At 36.0% G+C, this 24,629-nt stretch overlaps 1 protein-coding gene across 3 annotated transcripts in view; it reads right to left on the minus strand.

The window, feature by feature from the left end:
- Positions 1-24,629, minus strand: part of ANK2 (ankyrin 2, neuronal) — a 602,309-nt gene that overhangs the window by 77,527 nt on the left and 500,153 nt on the right. For all 3 annotated transcript variants that reach the window (XM_011997275.1, XM_011997273.1, XM_011997276.1), the window contains 6 exons: positions 23,519-23,716; positions 18,626-18,724; positions 17,842-17,940; positions 13,853-13,951; positions 12,830-12,928; positions 3,854-3,926 (listed from right to left, as the gene is read on the minus strand). In XM_011997275.1, the coding sequence (XP_011852665.1) occupies positions 3,854-3,926; positions 12,830-12,928; positions 13,853-13,951; positions 17,842-17,940; positions 18,626-18,724; positions 23,519-23,716 (667 nt within the window). The remainder of the gene's footprint in view (positions 1-3,853; positions 3,927-12,829; positions 12,929-13,852; positions 13,952-17,841; positions 17,941-18,625; positions 18,725-23,518; positions 23,717-24,629) is intronic.

Below are 24,629 nucleotides of genomic sequence, written 5' to 3' on the forward strand. Positions count from 1 at the left end.
AGTCAGTGAAGACAGGGATCAACTCATGATCCTACGAAGACTTAGTGGATTACCTTCACATCTTTGGTTAAATCTGGATGCTATAATTCTCTTAGACTGAATTCCCATTTCTGTCTTTTCCTTGCATTTCACTGCCATATTCTTCCATAAGGATGATATTTATATCATGGCTGTGCTATTACAATACTTTTCATACTAGGTTTTGATTCCACACCCACCACTTAATAGCTGCGTGCCATTGAACAAACTACTTAATGTCTCTAGGCCTCATTCCCCCAAAATAAGCCTTTCCTTAACCGAAAAAAATATATATATATATGGAACGATATCCACAGCCTGTGTCACAGGGATGGTATAAGGATTAAATGAGACATGTACCTAGCATTATGGAGGTTTCGTAAATGCTTTCTCTTTTCTTAGATTTCTGCTTTCTTCCAGGTTCTTCCCAAAAAACTCCTTCTATGTACCACTGCTGGTTAAATCTTTGTAAAAACAGGTTTAAATGTTTTCATCGTTAATTGAAATCTTTAAGGTATTGTGTTTCCCAGACTTTTCAGCAAAGAATTCAAACAGTCCACAGCTGAGCCCGGTATGTTTTCATGCATCAGCAAATCGAATGACTGGAGAATTCTGCCACTCTGTGTCTCTCTCTTGTACTTTCCTATCTCAAGATTTTCCCATACTGTTCCTTATCTAATCCCTAAAATCTATGTACCTGGTTATTACTCTGTCATTTCTCAGCACGTTCATGAGACGATGTTAAGTATATGTAGCTCCTGATCTCCCCAAGTGGATATGAAAACCTGACAACACAGTGCCTTCCATTATGCTGCTTTTAATATATACATTATTTCTCTATATAGGCTTCCTAAGGCCTGCCTTATGCTCACCTTTGATTCCACTGTGGCACCAGTTACAGAGCTTTCCACACAATAACATCACATTCATTATTTGTTAATTGGATTCATGAGTGGATATTGTGGATTACTTTAATATGTATACAGCAAGTTAGCCTGATAGGATACCTCAGTGTAAGAATATCTCAATGTAAAGTCTTACCTTATGATTTTATCTTGAAGAACCTAAAGAAATGTCTTTAATATCCTTAAAAGCTATTAGTATTAAACATAGTGGCATTCTTAATGGTAAGAGTTTGAATACTCTTTTTGGGTATCGACATACTATTGCTACTAATAAAACAATAGACTGTAGAGAAAACAGGGATTAGCTAATAATTTTCAAACACATGTGGCTGCATTCTGTCCACGTGGATGATAGCAGGTTTCAGAAAAACATATTAACTTCACAAAACATTAAAGGGTTGGCATTGGCAATGTCAACCAGTCAATTTCCTTCACACTAATTCTTTCTATGAAAAAGTTACTTATCAATACTCAAACAGATCCTTTACATGAAAATTATTCAACTTGAATTTTCTTCTGGGAAAGAAATATTATTAAGTTTTGGCTATTTCTAAACATGGACTTCTCTTACCACAAAAGATAATCTTGGTCATTCACCAATATTCTTCACAAACCAAGAATTCTTATCACCAGTAATATTTAATATATAACATTTTAAATAATGAAAGTACAGAATGTTATAACTCATCTCATTTAATGCAATAGGCAGATCTGAGAGGCTATTTTGTATAAATTTCTTTTATAAACTCAATATTAAATACTTTAAATGAATTAACTAATAGAATTCCCCAGCAATTATTTTGTAAATAAAGGGCTATTTTTAAATTAAATAATCACTATTCAATTTATCTGATTTATAAATTTAAATTTTCACGTAATACAGTTGCTTAAAGTGGTACCACATGTACTTTGGAAACTTCTTACTAGATAAAATATCTTACATTATTCATTTTTCCTTATATGCCAAATTCACCCTAAACAATTTTTAAATGTTACTTTACTTCTATTCTTAGCTATATTTAAAAATCATATAACTATTAATATATTTTTAATCACACCTAAAATATATCATCAACCCAGAAGGTGATATAAACTGCATTTATTTCAAGTGGTCTAACTTAGTTATTATCATGTTCATGCTAGCTCAGTGTCGACTAACAAAAGAATTACTTTTCTCTAAATTTATATTCTAAGAAAAGATACTAGTTGTGGAAAATATTTATATAATGTTCACTAGATTATAATTATGTTAGCAGGTCTCAATAATAGTTGCAAAATCATTAACAGTACAAACAATTCATGACTTTAAGCTTCTAAGTTAATAAAATCTGCACACTCAAATGCACACATATACAATTCCACTCATATTACACATGCTATTTCAAAAGAAATAGATTAGTGTTAGGCACACAGATTTAAGCAAGTTGTTCTATCCAGTTAAGAAAAATTAAAAGCAAAGAAAAGTTTTCACTCCAAAAATTTCCTCCAAGGTTACCTGAATCACTAAGTGCCTCCCCATCAATAAAGTGGTCACCAAACTGTTTAAGAGCTGTTCAACATACAAGTAGAGATAAGAAAGATGATCCCACAAAACAAAATACGATATGCATATAGGAATGCTGAGAACTAGTTGGCAAGATAGAACACAAAATTATACTAAATATTTGGAACTGCTGGCTTTGGGAATACCTTTGAATTTACTCAAAATAATACACTGATCCAACATTTGTTCATTCTTGTCATCAATTCTTATAAAAGCTGAGAAAACTCAATACCTATTACCAATAGGTGATTCGACAGGTTGGTTCTAAATAAGGACATCTCAATGTGAAGTTTTATCTTATGATTTTATCTTGAAGAACCTAAAGAAACATCTTTAATATTTCTCTGTAAAAGCAATTAGTATTAAACCTAGTGCCATTCTTAATAGCAATAATTTTTCAAACATACATTTTCATGTATATATATGACAGTAATTTTTCAATCATGTACAGTGGATGAATCGCTGCACTATTGAAACTTGGTTGCGTGGTTTTTTTCTTTCTTTTTTCTATCTCCTCATAAAAAATGCTTTAAAAAATTGTATGTGTTGCTTTCATGATTTTTTAGTAGCAAATTTTTTTTTTTGGTCCAAGTGGAATATTACATGGAAATTCAAAATACAAAATGAAGAAAAGTCAGCTACTCTAGTTGAAGTAGAGATAGGGAGCCGGACACCCTATTGGCCCATCTCCAGCTCTAGCCCAATGTCACACACCCACTCCAGACAGTCCCCACTGCTCCTTTTAGGAAAGCAGACTTCCCGGGACTTAGGAAGCCATTGCCTGAGATCATTTTTTATCAACTCTAAAATTATAGGGGGGATATTTTCTGACTTAAATAATACATTCTTCTGTTGAATTTGTACTACTTCCTGCTGTACTATTTTTAAACCTTCTCTAAGGCTCTTTTCCTCTGGGCTTAAAATATATTCCGTACCTATGAACCAACCAGAATACAGAGATCTCTTGGCTGAAGAAGAACACTCCTTGATGGAATATACTTTAAAGTCTTTACTTAAAGGCATTTGAATAAAAAAAGATTTTTAACATAATTCAAACATATTTAATAATAATTGTGTTAATATATAGCTATTTTAATACATGGGCAGTTTCCAGGTTTTCCCCTTTTCCAGTCATATTATTTAATAGCCATTAATTATAATGCTAGGAAAAAGAGATAATACCAGAAAAAAATATACTAATCAGAACTGCTCCTTGGCCCCCGCTGCCACGGCAAAAGTAAATGTATTGAAACAAAGGTGAAAAAGTGACTTTAAATGTTAAGATTCTGCCATCCACATAACCAGCTTGGTCTCTGAAAAAAAAAGGGTGACTTGCCCTTGTGTAAGAACATGACAGGTGTCGTAGAAGATTGAATAGAAGTCTTACCCTCTTCATCAGAAACATCAAGAACCTCAGTCATCGTCTCAGGAACATTTAGTTTGTGTTTTTCTGTAATAGTCTGGAAAAACAAAAATCATTAATGTTCAAGTTGAAACCAAAAGTAAACAAAAGATGAAAAGCATCACATAGGAGGCCACGCTCAACAGCAGCAGCAAGCCATTGAGCCTTGACTACGGCATCTTTCCCACGTGTATATTTTGGAAATTTGCTTTCATGAAAACTCATTTGTTCTTTTTGAAGATAAATGATCGTTTATGCCAGAGAAGTTGTACAAGAGACAGTTCATTATTTTGAGTTCTCATTTGAAAAATAAATTCTTTAGCAATTGTATTATTAATAATAATTAGTTGTATTGAGAAGGCAGATTGATGTTTTCAAAGTTTCCCTAAAATGAACTAAGCGATGTTTCCAGAAAAGCTTTAAAAAGAAGCAATGAACATACGCAATGTATTAGAAGGAAAGCCATTAGAAAAGAAGCTGTAAATAATGTGAAAGATATAAACTATTTGGGCAGAAAATATGACACATCTTTTCTAGGATCAGAGGATCAAATCATCTCTTTAATATTTCACTGGGTTACAGTTCTGGTTTGTTGTTTATTTGCCTTACGCAATAGCACTCCAAGGTTGTCAATCCACCCACTGCCTTTCGTTCCTAATGTAAAGTGTAAGGTTAGGAGGCAAGGAACTGAGTCTAGCTGCCTGGGTTCAAATTCTAACTTCATCACTTATTACTTATAAGGCCTTAGCAAGTCCCCTAACCTATCTGTGCCTCAATTTCCTCAACTATAAATAAAGGATAGAAAAGTACTTCATAAAATGGTTATGAAGATTAAATGATGTAATATATGCAAGAGCTCTAAAAATAGTGCTTGGCATATGGTGGCACCCCATAAATATTAGCTAGCATAATTTATTATGATTATTGTAACTCAGTATTAAATGCATCTTAAAAGTGAAGAGCCTCTGGACTTTTATAATCATTCATGCACTCAAGGAAAATTTTGAATGTCTACTGCATGCTTGGCACTATTTTAGACATTAAATGTATCAGTGATTTTTCAAAATAACAGAAGTAAGTTAGACATAGAGACAAATACTGCATAATCTCACTTATATGTGGAATCTAGAAAACTCATAGAAGCAGAGAATAGACACCTGGTGGTGACCAGGTGTTGGAGAAGGAAGGGGGAGGAGCATTTGGGAGATGTTGGTTAAAAGATACAAAATTTTAGTTAAGAGAAATAAATTCAAGAGATTTATTGTAAAACATGGAGACTACAGTTAATAACAATGTACTGTATACTTGAAAATTGCTGAGAGTAGATTTTAAGTGCTCTCATCACAAAAAAAAAGGATATGTATGTGGGGGTAATCGGTATGTTACTAAGCTTGATTTAGCCATTCCACAATGTGTGTATGTGTGTATGTATGTATCAAAACATCACGTTGTATACCATAAATATGTACAATTTTTATTTGCCAACTAAAATAGATAAATAAAAGACGTATGTACCCCCAAAAAACATAAAAATCCAAATCTCATGATTTTGAGCATCACCTAAAGACTATTGAGTCTCAAATTCAAACCTTCAGTTTCTGTAGTGAAAATACATTAAGGGCATCAATTGACACTGTCATGGAAACTTTAAAAGAAAATAAATCCCTTGACATAAGAGTAACATCTTCAACTAAAGCCATCAAAGTACAAAAAATAGGTTGTCTAGTTGTTTAAGCTTTGACATAGACATTAGAGAATTGTTTGAATGGCTATAATGAATCTATCATCAATTATTTTCTTTCCAAAAGCAGTAGATAACTTCAAATATATTTACAAAGAAATTCACTGGTTAATCAAATTTCACTGAGCAACTCTGACTATATACATATATAATATCTGTGTGTTAAGGGGAAGTGATCATAATGTGATACTGCATGAGCTTTTTGGTGGCTCTTCATTTTCTTCAGAAAACTGACTAAACTGGCTCAGAAGAGCCCTTTGATTCAGTAAAGAGGGAGAGGTAGCAAGGCCTCATCTCTCATTCCATGCTACGATCGTGTTGAGCTGCCTTTATTTTGACAGGTCATGTTCTCTCACGCCTCTGACTTTTTCCACATATTCTTTCATTTACCAGAAATCTCCTTTCCCCTCTTCTCTTGGCTCAGGTTAGATGTGACTTTCTTGGAGAAACATTCCCTGATCCTCCCCAGTGAATGTCTTTGTTTAACTGTGTTTATCTGCTGCTATGTACTCCTAGAGCATCGTGTGTGCTGTGTCATACACTACGCACTGTGTGTGCCCTCTCTGCTTATCTGCCTCCACACGAGAGTGTGAGTCATTTAAGAGGAAGATTGTTTCCACAGCACCTGAAACATAGCAGGAACTTCTCAAAGTATATCAAAAACTTGGTAATATCAAATTATGCAAAAAATAAATTTAAAATCCACATCATGATGAAATGGATTGTCTTTGGGTGGAATTTTAATTAAAAGACAGGAAGAAACAGAGAAAGTAAAGAAAGTCTTCTGCTACTCACATGAAGGCACCATTGGAGACAAAGTTGTAAATTCAGCTTGCCTGCATATTTCTAGAGATGTTTAAATAGTTTTATTCAGTGTCTTATTCACTGAAAGCAAACTAAATGCTGCAGGAAAAACAAAAGTATCCACCCAAAAATCTGGAGAATAGTGGTGGTTGATAAATATTTGTTGAATGAACAAACTCAAAAAGACTATTATAATATACAATTTGATTATTATTTTATTATAAATTTTAATTTAGAAATTTAACACCAATAAATTATAGCGCATGTTCTGGATCAGTAGTATTCAACTATAGCTATATATTACAATTATTAGAAAAAATTTTACAAATATTGTTGCTTGAGTCCCATCATGGACCAATTAAATCAAAATCCATAGGGATCGGGCCCACTATAATAGGGACCAGGGTATTTTTTAAAGGTTCCTTAGGTAGGTTTATTGTGTAGCTCAATTTGAGATTCATTATCCTGTATTAGGGAAAGTGTATACATTGCAGGAAAATGATTTGCATTTAAAATATAACATAGAGACTACCCTACTATGACACCTTATTCAACATTTTTTTTTTTTTTTTTTTTTTTTTTTTGAGATGTCGTTTCACTCTTGTTGCCCAGGCTGGAGTGCAATGGCGCGATCTCAACTCACTGTAACCTCCGTCTCCCAGGTTCAAGCAATTCTCCTGCCTCAGCCTCCCGAGTAGCTGGGATTACACGTGTGCACCACCACGCCTGGCTCATTATTATATTTGTAGTAGAGATGGGGCTTCATGATGTTGGCCAGGCTGGTCTCAAACTCTTGACCTCAGGTGATCTGCCTACCTCAGCCTCCCAAAGTGCTCGTATTACAGATGTGAGCTACTGTGGCTGGCCTTCATTCAACTTTTTGGGAATACTTAAAAATGTGAAAGGATGTCTACTACATTAGACTGTATTAGAAAGTTAATTTTTGCAGAAATGTTTTAGAGTATTTGTCCTTCATAGTAAACATTTCATAAGGAGATAATTCTCTGTTTGAAAACAATTGCTGGAGATACTTTTTAAATCATTAAGTTTCATTGCCTGGTCATCTCAGTTTCTATTTTCAGGTGCTGATAATGGACTATATTTTCTTTGTACTTATTTGTAAGAGTGGAAATAATAATCTACTTCAGTTTGGTAACTGAATGCTATCAGAATTATCAGCAAATATATGTGGCAACAGAAAAAGTAATACACTGTGATCACATTGGTGACTGATATTTTTCTGTATAGATATTAAAAATGGCCTCTATATACAGTGTCGTAAATATAATACCATTTATACATGAGAAGGTATTTGACCTTTAGAAGGTCATCAGTAAATATTTGTTGAATGGATGGCAAATAAGTAGTCCTACATATGTATAATGTAACAAGAAATGAATACATATTTTACTTTCAAACAAAATGTCCTTTGAAAACTTGATTATTTAAACATAAACATGGTTTTATGCAACTACCTCTGAATAGTACATAGAGAACAGAGCTATAATGAAATTATCATGGACATCTCTTTCAGCCACAGAATCCAATATACTATGGTCAAGATTAGAAACTACTTTAGAAGTTAAAATGAATAGGATACTAAGTACAAGATTAATTGGATATAATTAAATCAGATAATATGGCAAAATAAATAGCATATAATAGACGGAAGAGAGATTTAATAATGAATTTATATTGTTAATCACGATATGAAAAATGTAGAAAATAAAGTAGGAGTTTTTAACATTCTGCTTTACAAATAGTAGTCAATATCTGATTTGTTCTATGCAAAAGAAACTGTGTGTTTAACTGATCTTCACTTAGCCAACCCTCACTCAGGCAATCCTCCTGGTCAACAATTGCATTTATATCACATAATCACTAAGCCACTACAGCATACTGAGTAATCTTGGTTATGATGCCACCTTTTAATGCCCACATCCATGGCTTTCATCAATAAAGTTCAAGCTAAACTTGTTTTTGTTTCTAAACATATTTATACCAATCATACATATTAATATAACTTTAATAACTAAATTGAATATTATATAAATACTGTTTTTTTCCCTAGAAAACTAGGGTAGATGCTTTTTAAAGTGCCACCACTCCTGGCTAATTTTTGTGTTGTTTTATAGAGACAGGGTTTTGCCATGTTGTGCAGGCTAGTCTCACATGATCCACCATTTTGGGAGGCCAAGGCACCTGCCCACCTACTACTCCCTAGTAGTCCCTGTTACTCTGGAAGCCAAGGTGGGAGGATCACCTGAGGTGCAGTGAACCATGATAGCACCACTACACTCCAGCCTGGGCAACAGCTTGAGATCCTGTCTCCAAGAAAAAGAAAGAACAGGAAAGTACACAGGACATATAAATATCATATAAGCATACACATTATAGCATGTATATATACATAATATAATATGTATTGATATTGTTTGTGCAAGAATGGCAATTTAACTTCTAACCGATGACCTATATTTGCAGAACAATTTTGGCTCTGCCTCAAAAGGTGTCAAACGACTTTACAAGTATTTATTGTATTGCCATTTTTATGGCTCCTATTTTTAAAATTTTTAAATTTTTATGGATACATAGTTGTACATACTTACGGGGTACAAGCGATATTTTGATATAAATATAAATATAATGATCAAATCAGGGTAATTGGGATATCCATCACCTCAAACATTTGTCATTTCTTTTAGCTGGGGAAATTCCAAATCCACTTCTCTAGTTATGTTGAAATACACATTTTAGTTAACTCTAGTTAGCCTGTTGTGCTGCCTAACACTAGATCTTACTCCTTCTATCTAACTGTATTTTTGTACCCATTAGACAACTCCTCTTTATCCCCTCCTCCCCCGATTTTCATGTTAACTGACCTGTGGCATCAGGTAAGATTTAGGACTTAGAATATTCACATTTTCTGCAGTTTACTTAAATATTCCCTAATGATCAAGTAATAACATAATATAATATTTTTATTTTACTAACTTAGTCAGTAATTTATGGTCTGCATACCAATTATATGCAACATAAAACAAAATCACTTTAAGATTATACAAATAATAGAAATAATTGATGATGGTTGATCAATTAGTTGAAGGGTGAGTCATATGTCACAGTTCTTCCAAGCTGCATTAGTGAACTGGCCTTGCTGGCTTCTGTCGCCAGAAATGTGTCTCTAGCATTCTGCTATCCATTCTGGCAAACATATAGTGATTGTAATCCCAGGAGAATGCTAAACTGTCTCATATTCCCTGCTGCATCTCACAAAGTAAAGTTAGAAAAGCAAAGGTTAAGGAAACAAACCACAATTCCAAAATGCCTCAGAAGTTTCTACAGAAGTGGTTTTTCCTTTACAAACTACTGTGTTACTCTGGTCTCTACACGATGACTTTATTCATACTTTGGGGTAAAGAACTCAAAAGGAAGAATAGGAAAGGAAACTTTCTTCGATCAAAAGGACTACATGGTTGCTCACATGGCACATCACACAAATCCAATACATGTTAAATTAATATGTCAGTTGTGCAGGTGTAATGCAACTGTTGCATTTAAGCGATAACAACATTAACATTTTTTAATTTAACTTAACTATTAAGTTGTCTATTGCACTATCATCAGTAGTTTCAAATTATTTTTAGTGACTGTAGATTTTAAAAAATGATATTGAATGTGAAACTCCACAAAAATCAATAAAGAGCACTATTTAAGTGGCTTTCTTTCTGTTGAAAATTAGGTGAAAACAGTTTCTTCACAAAATTCCTATTAAGCTATTTTCAGCAAAACCAGTCAGTTATATCAGAGAGGTTAAGAATATGGGATTTAAAACCCGACAACCTAAATTTGAAGCTTAGATCTGCCCTCAATGCCTTACATATTTTAAAACTTAAATATTACTGTTTTTTAATATCATTAATAACCCATTGTGTGGAAAAAATATTATGTGGGAAAACAATGATTGAAAATCTCTTTCCAAAGAGAGGAAGTTTATTGTAAGAAGACTCTCAGAAGAGATGAGACTAAGTCTATTCTTCCAATCCTTACCCCAAAATTCCATTTCACAAAACAATTAAGATCACAATTATAAGAGAAACCAATTCAAAGAGCAGCAGACAGTGAAGAGAGACCAGCGTCAAAACATGTAACCACTAAAACTATCCATTTAGATAACAGAGTTACTTGTTTAGTTCATGTGGACAATGATTTCTTAGTGTCCTAACTGAAAGCAGAAATGCTGTTATGTTTTCTATTTTTATTGGCTTTTCATCTAGAAACTTGAATTCTAAGTATAGTGACTGCTGATGGAGCAATGCTCAGCTACAGAATGTAGAGAATAATAGTTACCAGAAAAGAAAGCTCACAGAGGGTTCCAAAAGGAATTTCCATCCCCCTGTCTTCTCCAGAGCTAGATGTGGTAGAGAGATGATCTTGTGTCTGATTTCTGACAAGGACACTGAGAACTTATTCAGAGACAGCAATTACAGTATTTAGAGACAAACCAGAGAATGCTTATTTGCTCTTCTTTTTAAATAGAGATCTTTGTTTGAAGTCATTCGCCTGAGTAATATCTACAAACCCAAGATCTCTTTGAAACCAGACACATAAGTTCCATAGTTCTGTTGTGTAAAATATGAATTTATTTTCTTACCAAGCCTGATTCTCGTTCTCTACTCTCATGACACTGAAGTTGCTGGTGGGAAGGAGTAATGTTTTCACCACTGATAACTCTTCAGCACTTAGCACAGAACTTAGCACATATTTTATGCCCAGTAAATAATGAAGGAATAAATCAGTTAATGAAATGAATGGAAGCAAAGTAGGTACAAGATAACAAGAGATACAAGCTTGCCATCTAGTGATAACTTGGTAAAATAAACATACATTATTCCCAGAGCAGGGAAAAAGTAATAAAGTTGAGAGAAAACATGACTTCTAATGGCAGAACAGGTGTGCTTGGCCAATTTTGCCACTAGAGGCTTCATGTATTGTGATGTACACATTGTTTTAAAGATATCAGATGAAGCGGTATATATGTGTAGGCCCTTAATATGAAGATATTCCTGGTATAAGAAATCATAAAGTAAGAAAAAACTATTAAATATAGTGACCTACAAGTATGGTGCCAGGCAGTGACAAGACCTGTTTTTCTCTTATATAATTTATTAAAGCTATACTTTAAATCTTTAAAAATATTGTGGTGCACTGGCCAAAGGTTTTAAGATTCTGCCTCAGAAAACAAGCAGTGCTATTTTCTCCCATCTAAATTCAGTTTGTGTCTTGAAGCTCATTAATAAATCATAGGCCACTCTGCTTAAAACTGCACATTAAACCAACTGTATTCCATCACTTCGATGTATGTCAACAGGAACGTACTGTCAGCCTGAAGAGCAAAATTCCTTTCTTTTTCCTCACATCTGTCAAAAAAAACAAGCATTTCAAACTCTATATGCATTTTTAGTTTGGAGCATTTACTAGAACCTCCTTCAGAATTATTTATTCATTTGTGGTCTTACTGTCTTTGAAGAGCTTCTCATGTCTGACTGTTCCTCTACTTTTCTACTTTACGAAGATAAATTAAAGAGCCATTCTTTAATTCATGCTTAAAGTAGAAAGTGAGTGAGTGAATAAATGCAAATGTAACAGCACTTCCACTTTCAGGTAGGAGCCCCCTCTGAAGAGGCCTCCTTTAAACTTTGCTCCCACTGAATGGTACCGGAGCATTAGGACTCAGTATTATCATGGTCTTTACTGTTCTAGAGTTTCTCTAGCAGAGGCCAGTAATAATCACTGATTTGTCATGAAGAGTCAGCAGTTGTATTCAAAACAGAGAAAATAAAAAAATCTTAAAATATACGTTTTTACTATACAGGCACAATTTAGCTAGTAAGCACAAGGAATTCTCTTTTTGAATTAAAAAATAATAATCAGAAATAAGATGCAAAGTAAGGATGAACTGCTCTCACTGGGAGTTCATGTGATCCAGTCGTGAGCACAGTGTTGGGAGGAGCAGGGTCTTTCCAGAGGCTGGCCTGACCTCCTGGCTAAGATAAGAAGTTTGCAGTGGAGTGTGGTACCGCTTTGCCAGCGGTAGGTGTCATACACAACTAAAGGAAAAGGGCAGAGGAGCCAGAAAGTAAGAAACCAGTCACAGAAAAAGGAATTAAATATTATAAAACTATATTCACACATTTTATAGGGATAGATGCTGAGTAAAGGAAGCTGAAGCCCTGTGTTCCTTGTGTGAATTCATTTACTTCTGCATACTCCTATGTATGTGCTACAATACATTCAACAAAAAGAAGTTCAAAACTAAAAGCCCCAAACATCTTGTGAGTGAAAAAGTACTGTACGTGTATTTAGTTTGAAAACGAAGATAACAGGGCTGAAGCTAATCAGTCACTTATACTCACTGTGGTGGTGGTGGTGACCTCCTCGGTCACAACCTTCAGGGTGTCGACCACGGAGATGTAGCCCAGACGCTTAGCAATCGCCAAGGCAGTGTTGCCATTCTGAGGACAGAGTGAAAGAAAGAGAGTGAGAAATAAGAGAGAGGACTGCGATGTGAGCCAATGAGCTCACCCGCTGCTCTGCATGAGCCAGCATTTCCTTCCAAAACAAGGCACAGCTTAGGAAAATCACTAGTTTTTACCATTACGTCTAAATCTGTCTTTGTAACTTCTTCAGACTATAGCCCAGGTCACCATGGTAACACAACAAGCTTGCATCTGCTTGCTCTTTTTAATAAGAAGCACTTGACGCTTTAACCCTAAGGTTGTCAAGTATCTTCTACAAATATTGTATTGCGCTTAAGAAAGTGCCTCACGACGCCTCCAAAACCTGTTAGCAAGTACCAGGTACACTCATTCCTCATCAGAGGCCAGGCCATCTGCTGCAGGTAAGATGTTACCGTAGGGAACACGGTAACATATTTAGCTACAGCTGTGGAGAAACTCACTGTGCAGCAAAATAACACAAGCAAGCAATTCAGGCTGCATCCAACCCAGGCCACTCGGGATCCCAGTTCGTTTAATTGCACCGCTTAGTTTACATTTCAATGGCTCCACAACCCAATGAGCTTTGTTTAAGCCAGCAGCTCCCTTACTGTGCTCCCTTAAGAAGGCGAGGGGGGTCAATTCGTGCTCACATCTGAGAACCAGCTGTAAGCAGAGCACGTTCCAGCAGCCCAAGCGGAGGGCCCCCCTCTCCAGAGAGAGCCAAAGAGTCAGGCTGACTGCTTTTCCTCCCAGGGCAAGCACTTCTGGGGAAGTCACACTGACTTCTGGAAAGTCTGCCCAAAAATCTGGGGCTTTCCAGAGTCCAGGGGTCTTATTTAAAGAGGAGGAATCTGACCTCACTCAGCTCAGACACGAAGCCACCAGGTCAAGAGAGGAAAAAGAAGAAAGCGTGGTGAGGGGCAGTGGCGTCTGCCTTACCGCGGTGGTGGCGTTGGGCTTGGCCCCATGCTGGAGCAGGACGTTGATGATGTGCGTGTGACCCTGCTGCGCGGCCTGGTGTAAAGGCGTGTAGCCGTTCTGTGGAGGACAGTGGCGGCGGGCCCAGCACCCGATTTGCAGAGGGAGAGGAAAATTAGGTTAGCCTTCATTGTGAATAGTCTTATTTACAACAAAACCATCACGGATGCTTTATTTGGAGCCCAAGATTATCAGCAGCCCATTTCTCAGCAGCAAACACTCCCTCACACCTTATGGTCTGCTAAGCAAAGAGAAGAGACCAGCTGATGAAACAAGCTTAACAGACTCCAAATGATAAGTATTAATACATTTTAACCAGTTAGCATTAAAAAGGAGGGCTCCCTTAAGAAGGTGAAGGGGGTGGGTGCAGTCGACTTCTGCTCACATCTAAGCTGGGAGGAGAGATTTAAAATAAGAAGGAGCATTATCCCTGTGATTTCTTCCCTGGGAAACAAGAGTAAAATTGTTTTTAACTGAAGGCTGCAGACGGTCATATAAACCACTGCTTGTTCATCATGACTCTCCCAATTATTAACCTTTGGCTTAGCTTTAGGGATTCTAAATCATTGAAAGTAAATCTAAATCTTACATTCCTTTCCAAGAACAGCTTTTCTCCCCATTTCAGACATGATGAAACTGAAAATAAGAAAGTTAAGTAATTTCCCCACAATCGGGCGAGGTTCAGATCCTGTGCAGAAGACCATGACAGCCAATGGCTACCAGACAATGGCTATTATTTATTAAAATCCACCTGCTTCACTTCTCATAAAATGTTATCTATATGTTTCAGACCCAATTGTCCTGGGCTCTAAGTTCTGAGTGGCACTTTCATACTCTAAGCTTTTAAGTGTACATATCCCTTTCATCCAATGTCACTGCTGCCCTATAAGCAACATACATACTTGCTTGTCCTGTCTACTATATATGTGGGTGCTACATGATTTCTTCTATAAATTCACTGCACTCTGTCTGCCCATAGGAACATGCCCATACGTATCAGGGTCTACCTCAGTGTCTCTAAGTGTGGCACATCCTCAGCTTTGTCATGTTGGAAGTCTTACATATCCTTATAAATTCCTACAATGGGATGACCCCAGGAAACCTGAAAATATAAATCAATTACAGGGACTCCAAGAAGCCTTTGGCTATTACAGGGACTCTGCTGTCAAATCAAATAATCCACGGACGTTTAAGGAGAATACACTAGGTGACACTTCTTTTCGTAAAAATTCTTCCTTTTCATTGTGTTTACATCCATTAAATCCACTGAATTTAGTTCATCTCTTTAGTATCAGCCAAGTTAATTCATTCAACACCTTTTACTAATCACACACTATGTGCTAAATAACTTAGCATGTAAATTAATAAAATAATATATCACTATAATATATAAATAAATGTAAATTCTCTATAAATATATGTAAATTAATAATGCCAAAGCAACATTCTTGCCCTCAATAGATCAGTGGACATTGTGGCCACAAAAATGTTCCCCAGCCCTGATTTAATCTAACCTTTACCTGAAATCTCCAGTGAGGATATTTGCCAGGGAAGTCTGGAGCAATTCAAGTGTTTACATAAACATTTGGTTGATTCTTAATCCACTGTCATAGGCCCATCTGGCCAGGAGCTGTAGACCCAGTGCTACCAATTATTTGCAGACCCTTAATCCTCTCTAAGCCCCAGTTTTCTCATTTGAAAAATGAAGATGGCCAAGATTTCAAGTTTGATGAAGGATCAGACAAGTTGCTCTTGAATATGTTTTCTTTTCTAGCTTTGAAAATTTTAGCAAACACTTTCGTGTGTGTGTGTTTTTTTTCTTTTTTTTCCTCATCGAAGAGCTCTATAATCTTCAGTGTCTTTATTTTCATGTGCTGTTCTAAACCCTCTTCACAAATTAAATATGTGATTAACCAGGTCTGGTTTGTCCCAAGCTGCTGTAACAGGGTTTCCTTCTAATTTTAAGCAATGAATAGTCTTATAAAACAAGTTCATTCTGCCAAATCTTTCATACCACATCATGAGAGTTTACAGAGTAAAGTTAATATATATGTTTACATTTTTAAAGCAATGAATCCATTTTTAGTAACTACAGCTACACATAAGATATGAGGAAGAAAACCTAATTCCTTTCCCGAAGATGCCATTTTGATGTGAAAAAAAATATGAAGAGTTTATTAAAAGACTGTCTTTTGAGGTTTGTATCTATTTCCCTGAAGATATGTGGTTCCAAATGTAACAGTGCAAGCAACTCAGTTCACTTAAAAAACGAAACAAAAAAAATGAAATGATAAAATGAAATTTTTCTTTCAATCAAATCTTCATTCAATGCAGGTCAAACTCCAGGGAGACCATTGATATTCTCTAGACAATATAGTGTTTGCCTTCTAAATATTATAAGCATTTAAACAATGAAACATTTAAAAATACAATAAGCATTTTCAAGCCCTGCCAACATCTCGCTATACTGTTGCATTTGTTCATTTCAAGAGAATACTTGGATTCCAACAAAAATGTCTTTCCTGGAGTGCTTATATGCGAGCTGGCTCAGCAGAAAAGGCTTTAGGAGCTACTGCCTGAGAATTCATATTAGAGGTTTTAAATAAGTCTCAAAGTACAATTTCATGAGAACTTAAGAACTGGCCAGAAACTAGGCAGCAGCTATTCTTGCTAGAGTTAGGTTGTAGGTTTAAATCTTAAATGTTAATAGTATTATTTATAGTTTAAAAATCAGTTAATTTTAAATTAGCTATAAACATGCTTATGTATAGAAATGATTTTGTTTCTGCTTCTAATATAAAGACTGACTTATAAAACTTCCGTATATTTTTAATTTGTAGAATCTTGAATTGATGGCTTTGAAAAGTCCTGAATGTTCTCACACTAATTTACTTGAGCTCATTCAAATTGCTGCAATTAGAAATTTCTGGGTCAGGCTTGGTGGCTCACACTTGTAATCCCAGCACTTTGGTTGGCCAAGGTGGGAGAATTTCGCTTGAGCCCAGGAGTTCGAGACCAGCCTAGGCAACATAGTGAAACCTCATCTCTACAAAAACTTTTAAAAATTAGCTGGGCATAGTGTCACGCACCTGTAGTCCTAGTCAGTACTGAGGCAAGAGAATCACTTGAGCCCAGGTTCTAGGCTGCAGTGAGCTCTGATCGTGCCATTGCATTCCAGCCTGGGCAACAGAGTAAGACCCTGTCTCAAAACAAAAAGAAAAATAAATCTCTGATATATGAACTTAAATAAATGTGCAAATAAATATTTCTTTGGATCAAAGAACTTGGAGCTGCAAGTTATATTATGCATAATGGCCACAGTTATAGTATGAACTTCTCTTCACCTTGAACCAAATTGAGGGCACTGAAGTGAGGTGTTATGTTCCAAGGTTGCTTTGCCGAATAGGACCTTTTGAATGCCGCTGGGGAAACTATTGGGATCAAGTCAGCTCTGCATTATCCTTGAGAACTTCCAGCCCAGGCCTTATACATTATTGCCTCACTGAGCATGTCCACGTGATGTTCTGAATGTGACAGAGTTCATTAAAAATGAAAGGCATGCAGTCTAGGCTGCCTGTCTGTATTTCTGCATGAGAGGATAAGAGGTCAGGGGAGGGGGGCCGAGGTCCTCAAACAATGTAAAGAAAATCTGCCAGAACATCAAGATGTTCTAGCAGGCATCTATTGTATCCTGCAGTAAGTTGTTAAATTGATGTCAGCTACTTTAACTTTATAATAGAAACAGTTCTGAAGCTAACCTGCATGGCTGTCAAAGGTTGTCAGAATGAAAATTCTCAAATAATTACAAAACTACATCACCTCTTCAAAATCACTTTAGAAGAACTAAAAAGGAAGAAAAAATACACTTGTAGCTTTGGTAAACTAGTGAAGCATCCAGATGGCTGAACCTTTTTACTTAGAGTAATTGAAAATGACCACAAGTACTTTACCTTGGTTTTTGCGTTAACATTTGCTCCCTGCTTCAGAAGAAAGTTCACCATTTTCACATTTCCATAGTGACAGGCCACAATTAAAGGTGTGTAGCCAAGCTGTAAATAATAATAAAAAGTTAAAAATAGAAAAAGTAGAAACTTTACTACTCTAGTGGTTAACATCCCAGAGGAGAAGGGCTGGGTAGAGTATCGGTTATTGTAGGATTCAATTTGACTAAAGATATTATTTAACAGATTATACATGTACCCCTGACCACAAGGAACTTCATATCAGCGAGAGAGATCAGATGTGGGTGACTTAATCTGCAAAGAACTAAGAGAGGGGCACAAATAATATCTGAAAACAGCAAAGACAGAATGACTCTGATAGGAGATGCAGGAAATATGTAGCTACAGCAGGCTTAAAGAATGGGTAAGAATTTTATGGCTTAGAGACGGAAAATCCATTTCCAGACCAAGGGCATGGAGACAAGACAAGGAGGAACACGGCAACTCCCCATGTGAACTAGCTAAAGCAGTAAGAGAGAGGGTAGACTTAAGGTTGCAAAAATTGGAGTCTTTCTTCAAAGGGTCCTGACCCCATGCTATCCACTGGACTTGATTCCAGCAAAAAAATGGGGAGCCATCATAGATTTGTGCATAGGAGAGGGTTATGATTAGTTTACATTTCAGAACAGACTCTTGAGGAGGGAAGACCCTGGACATGCGGTGACCCGAATGGGGGCTACTGGGAATCATCCCATCCCGAACCCGTCACAATATTGAGAACGATTTGCTTTACCTTTGTATGTGCATCCTGATCAGCTCCATGCTTGGTGAGAATATCAGCAACATTCACTTTATCTTCCTGGGCTGCAAGGTGTAAGGATGTGAGTCCGCTCTACAGAAAGAATGGAACCAAAGGGATACATTTGAAGAAGAAAATGTATTGCATCATCTGTAATATTATGAAAATACATTGAAAATACTGAAAAAATCCTGGAAAACTCATAGCCTCTTCCCAGAAACTGTATCTTCTGATATTTAAGGTAAATTCTCTAAATTAATGACATTTCATCTAAGACATGTCCTCCAAGTCAATCAACACATAAGGTAAATTACATTTTCTATATTAGGTTCTTATATTATGATGTGAGACTTCAAACTAGCACAGCTAATAAGCTTTCAAATGATATTTATTTCAAAGCCATCTGGATCTCCTGCTGTACCAACTTCTTTATTTAAATAACTGATCAACCAACTATTACACCTATAAGCATAATAATCATTTATAGTTTATCAACAAAATATTACATCATTGTAAAAAATGGACAGTTACAGGAAGTGAGTTCAGAAAAACTTTCTCTAGCACCAAAAGAGAGTACACTTTTCAGGAGGTTCCGTTAAATGTTACCTTAAAGTAACCTCATTATTTACAGAGCACCACAAACTGCCCAGTTTTATGCAACATGTTTGGTATACATACATGAAGTAATTATTTTGTTTATTTGAATATCCAATTAAAGTACAGTTATGAATTAATAATAAAAAAAAGGAAGGCATGGAGAAAAGAGGGAGGAAAGTGGCTTATTCAGTCAATGCCACACTCGGGTAGCCTTACTACATCATTTACATGTTTAATAGGTGTTTTCTTGAGTATGTTTCATATGTCATGAAGTGTTCATATTCTAGGCACTCGAATACAGCAGTGAACAAAAGTTTCTGTCTCTATAGAGCTTACATTCTAGCCTACAGTATATTTATACTGTATATTTCTCTCCCCTCACTATTGTTCAAATGCCTACTATACTTATGCTCTTCCTGGACATCCTGCAGCTATAGACTGAGGTGGCTACCTGGACTCTGAGTCAGCACCTCTTCCCCACTTTACATCTGATAAAAATGGACCAGCCCTGTTGGCCACAACTTTTCAGGCCCACTCTCCTGCATTAGCACTTAGGCTGAGAAAGCTAAGCCATGTTCTTCAAAATTCATGATCTCCAGTCATGGTGCTACTTCTGGAAATCAAAAAGTACATTGACCTTATTTCAAAAATGTAAGTGAAACCTACAGAGAGAAAACCATTCTACAACTTGAGAGGAGGCTTTTTCCTTGTGGGCCTGGGGCTTTTTAATCCTGAGAGCTCTGGGTGAGCTCAACTTTGAGTTTCATAAAATACAGGGTGAGATAGAAGGTGTATCATTTTCTATTAAAATTTTCATCTCTTCTAAACAAATATTATTTAGTCCTAATGTATAAAAAATCTGAATATTAGGATAAAACAAGAATCTTATCTTAATTTTCTCCTTACTAAAATAACAAACATAAGAATATTTCTCTTTACAGAGATAGTCTGTTTAAAAATGTTATTGAAGTGATCATTACATGCTGTGATCATCAAATCTCAAAGATATTTTTGATGACTTTTTAAATATGTGTGCTTCTTTCTACTCTATTTGCAGAATGGATTTTCTGCCATGCAAGATTACAAATTAACAACCAGCATGAAAATCTCTGCAGTTTATTGTGGTAAACTTGCATAGCCAAATCAAAGGATGTAAACTGCAGTGAATATAGGTTTTTGTCCACAGTTGCTGCCTCATAACTCCCATAGCCCTTACTATAGTCTTTTGTTATAATATTGTGCGTTTTAGGCGTCAGGGGCAGGCCTCAGGAAACAAAATATCTCCCACCTTCCCCAGTCTCCTTTCGCTTTCCCCAAGGCTAGGCTCTAATCTTCTCCGCAGCATTCATGGGTCATAAGACCCTCCTGAGAGAGAGAGAGAGAGAGAGTCCCACCCTATACCCTGGGGGAATGAATGCTGACATCATGAAGCTTCCATAAAATCCCAGAGGACAGGGTTCAGGGAGCTTCTGGATAGCTGAACACAGGGAGCTTCCTTGTGCAGGGTGGTGCTCCCGGGAAGGGCATGGGAGCTGTGTACCTCCCCTCATACCTTTCCCTATGTGTCTCTTCATCTTCATCCTTTGTAATAGCCTTTATAAGAAACTGTAAGCACTGTAAATGTGTTTCTGTGAGCTCTGTGAGCCACTCCAGTGAGTTAATGGAACTCAAAGGGAGTGTCCTGGGAACCCCAACTTGAAGCCAGTCAGTCAGAAGTTCAGAGGCCCAGACTTGTGATTAGTGTCAGTGCAGAGGGCAGTCTTGGGGACTGAGCCCTCAACTGAAGGGATCTAACACTCTCTCCAGATAGACAGTGCTGGAACTGAATTGGAGGACACCCAGCTGGTGTGTGCTGCTCAGTATGTGGGGAAAACCTCTACACATTTGGTCCCAGAAGCCTTCTGTGTTGATGATTGTTGTGCGGTAGTGTGAGAATAGAGGAAAAACACTGTTTGAAAGGTTTCTGGGAAAAAAAAAAAAAAACTTTTCTAATAAATCAAGAAAATAGGAAGTGTTGAAGCAGTTCTTTTCAAAAAAAAGTAATTTATTTCCTAAGACACACTGGTGGACTCAACAACTGATCTTTTTTGGTTTTATTTTATGATAGATGGTGATTGGATAATGATATCATTTCTATATTATAGTTCTTCACGTGAAAATATGAAATTATAGTTCTTCATGTGAAATAATCATTTGGAGAATATGAAATTATTGATATCAGCTGGCCTTAAAAAGAAAAGAATGTATGTTTTCTTCAAAAGCAATGGGAAAGTTTTTTACCAGTTTTGCTTCTCCTCTGAGATATTTTTATAGTTGCTTTATCTTATAATTCTAACCAAAAGGCAAGGTTATATGTTTTATATGTAAATTTTATATATTGTATTATTATTCAGATATATCTGCACAAACTTACTAAAGTTTTACTTTAGTGATAAATATACTATGTGTTTAGGACACCACTCAAATGTACTACTGAAATCATTGTTATAAAGATAACAAAATTACTTTGTGATTCAAAATTGAATGTTTTTCTTCATTGCTGAGTGTGCAACTCAAAAATACTCATTAAATATTTGTTAACTGCTAAAACTCTCTCAAACAAAGTAATATATTTAGAAGAATACCATAAAGGAAGACATAGTGAACTGATTTCAGATATGTACCTGTCATTTTTATAAATTAAAAATAACACCATCAGAAACACTGTAAGATCCATTTCATGAACTATCTGAACTTTAATCCTACTCAAAATACTGCTGAATTGTTTATGGATTTCTTTGGCTTATTTTCAAATGAAGATTTATTTGTTATTAATAGAGTAAACATATGCCCCCTTCATACACTAATATTAAATAAAATATTCTATGCTTCAAGATCAGATTTTTCTCCAACAGGGTAAATGACTACCTGAACGACATGACGTCAATAGTCACAAGGACGTCCATGCCCTAGTTTGTAATGATTGTCCATCTAATACACTGAATTTCACTATAAGGCTTTATCGTGTTCATTCTTGTAAAAATGCAACTATCCTTTGGAAGACTAACCCTATAATTTGCTCTCATCATACTTTAAAAAAGGATTTATGGAGACTTTTTATAAAGGCCAGAGAAGTAAGTAAGGGCAGCGGATGTACAGGAACACTTCCGAGTGACAAAGAAATAGACTAGGACTGCAGAAATATTCAAGGCAACCTGCCTGTTTCATAGCTCTTCCTAAAGGATGCATGCTACATAACCTATTTACGAATGTCGTTAAAACCAACTTATCACTGATACTTTAAAAGTAGCAATTAACAGTGAAATGTAGAAAACACAGAGTATTTGTATATTTATGGAAAGAGCTAAGAAACTTAATTTTCACTAAGCCCATATAACGTATTACAAAAAGCATCAAGACACCAAATGACAAACTAACTTAATAAACACAGTTTCCAATTCTGTGTTTCTCAGCAGCTGGCTATAGCAGAGTATATTTATATAAGTGTAAGATAGAAAGTTAGATAGATCTATAGATCTTTATGTAGATGGATGGATAGATGTATCAAAAGACATATACTTGTAAAAAAAGTATATTTTTATATGTGAATTTTTTCCCTTGTATCTTTGACTGCCATTCTATTATAATTAATGTGGAGGTCTACAGAGGCCAGTCCATGGAGAAAGGCTAAAATGACTGATGTGCTTTATTAAAAAAACAAAAAAGATTTTCTCACAACCACTACCAAACCTCTCAAGCTAGGCTTACATTGACTCAAAAAATCTGTATTTTATTGTGTTTCCTCTCTACTATCCAGAGGTACCTCAGATGCCCAGCAAGACTGAAGAATGCCCTGGGTGGTGGACATGGGCCTTCCAGCTTAGAGGCAGTTGTTTAAGCTACAACCCCAGATGGAACCATTCTTCCTCTATATGTATATATCTGAAATTTAGAATGAGGAGCAGCAGACACTGGAGCAATTATAGTGATGTTAACATTGGGAGCTACAGGGTAGCCTCTTTAGACACACACAGAGATGCAAGGAAAGCGGGGCTATAGAGATGAATGGAACTGACTTGCATAGAAAAGTCAAGAAGCCAAAATGTTGCCATACAGAGAGTCTCTCTCCCTTGCTTCCTTATGGTTTTCTAATCTCTCGTAAGGCTTGACTCCCTTCCTGTCCTTGGGGTCTGTAAGATATCCCTGTTTCTTTTTAATATATTGCTCCTTTTTGTTCCAAACTATCTGTGATTGATTACTCTTTACATGTGTCCAAAACACTCTTGATTGAAGCAAGAAATGACAGAATACCTTGGTTGACATGTGGATATTGGCGCCCTTATCCAGAAGCAAGGTAACCATATCTGTGTGCCCCTCCTGCGAGGCCAGATGGAGTGGAGTTACTCCTTGCTTTGTCACAATGTTTGTCTCTGCTCCATAGTTCAGGAGTGTGGAAGCTATCTGCATTTGATTCTTCTTGGCAGCAATATGTAAAGGAGTATAGCCATTCTAAAAAAGACAAAAATAAAACACATGCATATAGGGTAAGATTAACAATTGCTCTAATATGTATCTCTAAAGGAAATAAAAATCTCTAATCAACAGAAGAGTTAAAAGTGAGTTTACAGTTAATCCAAACTCTTAGTCATCCCATTTCCATTCAACAATAACCAAATCTCTACAATAAAAGTCACAAGGTATCCCATTCTACTCTGAGACAGATACAGACATCAAAGCTCCAAAGCTGAAAACTCTCTCCTTATAATATTGCTTCTCTCCTGAAGAGCAACATAGAATAAGCCAGGTTTCTCTTCTACATGACCATCCTTTAAATATCTGGGGATGATTTTCATATCCACCTTTAGTGTTCTGTTTTCCAGGCTAATTTTCTCCATTTCTTCAACCATTCCTGATGGAAGTGCCATTTCTAGATCTCTCCCTATAAGGATGTTCTGTTCTGAGCTGATTCTAGTTTGCCAATATTGCTCTTGAATTGTATGTGCTGTCTGGAACCAAGGCTACACTTCACATATGTTTATAACATAAAGAATCAAATGGAATTATTTCTATTATCTTATTATAATACTCCAACTAATACGCTTCTGTTTGGATTGTACTTTAAACTGGTTCAACAAATATTACTGAGTGCCTAGCATATGCCAAGCAGTGTGCTAGGTGTGGGAATGCAATGGTGAACATGACATGATCCCTGTCTTTAATGGGTTCAATTCTAATTTAAAATATATTCAACAACAAAATTAGCTTATATTAGTTTTGTGGTCCATTCAAATCCTAGATCTCCCCTTCTTCATAACTTGCTGCTTCAAAAGTAGAAATATGAGGCTACTCATTTTGGGTGGGAGTTTGTGGAGAGGGTCAGGATAACTATACTCTGCTTACAAGAACAAAACTCTAAACCCCA

Source organism: Mandrillus leucophaeus, unplaced genomic scaffold (genome assembly GCF_000951045.1).
Source record: "Mandrillus leucophaeus isolate KB7577 unplaced genomic scaffold, Mleu.le_1.0 Scaffold535, whole genome shotgun sequence".
NCBI lineage: Eukaryota > Metazoa > Chordata > Mammalia > Primates > Cercopithecidae > Mandrillus > Mandrillus leucophaeus.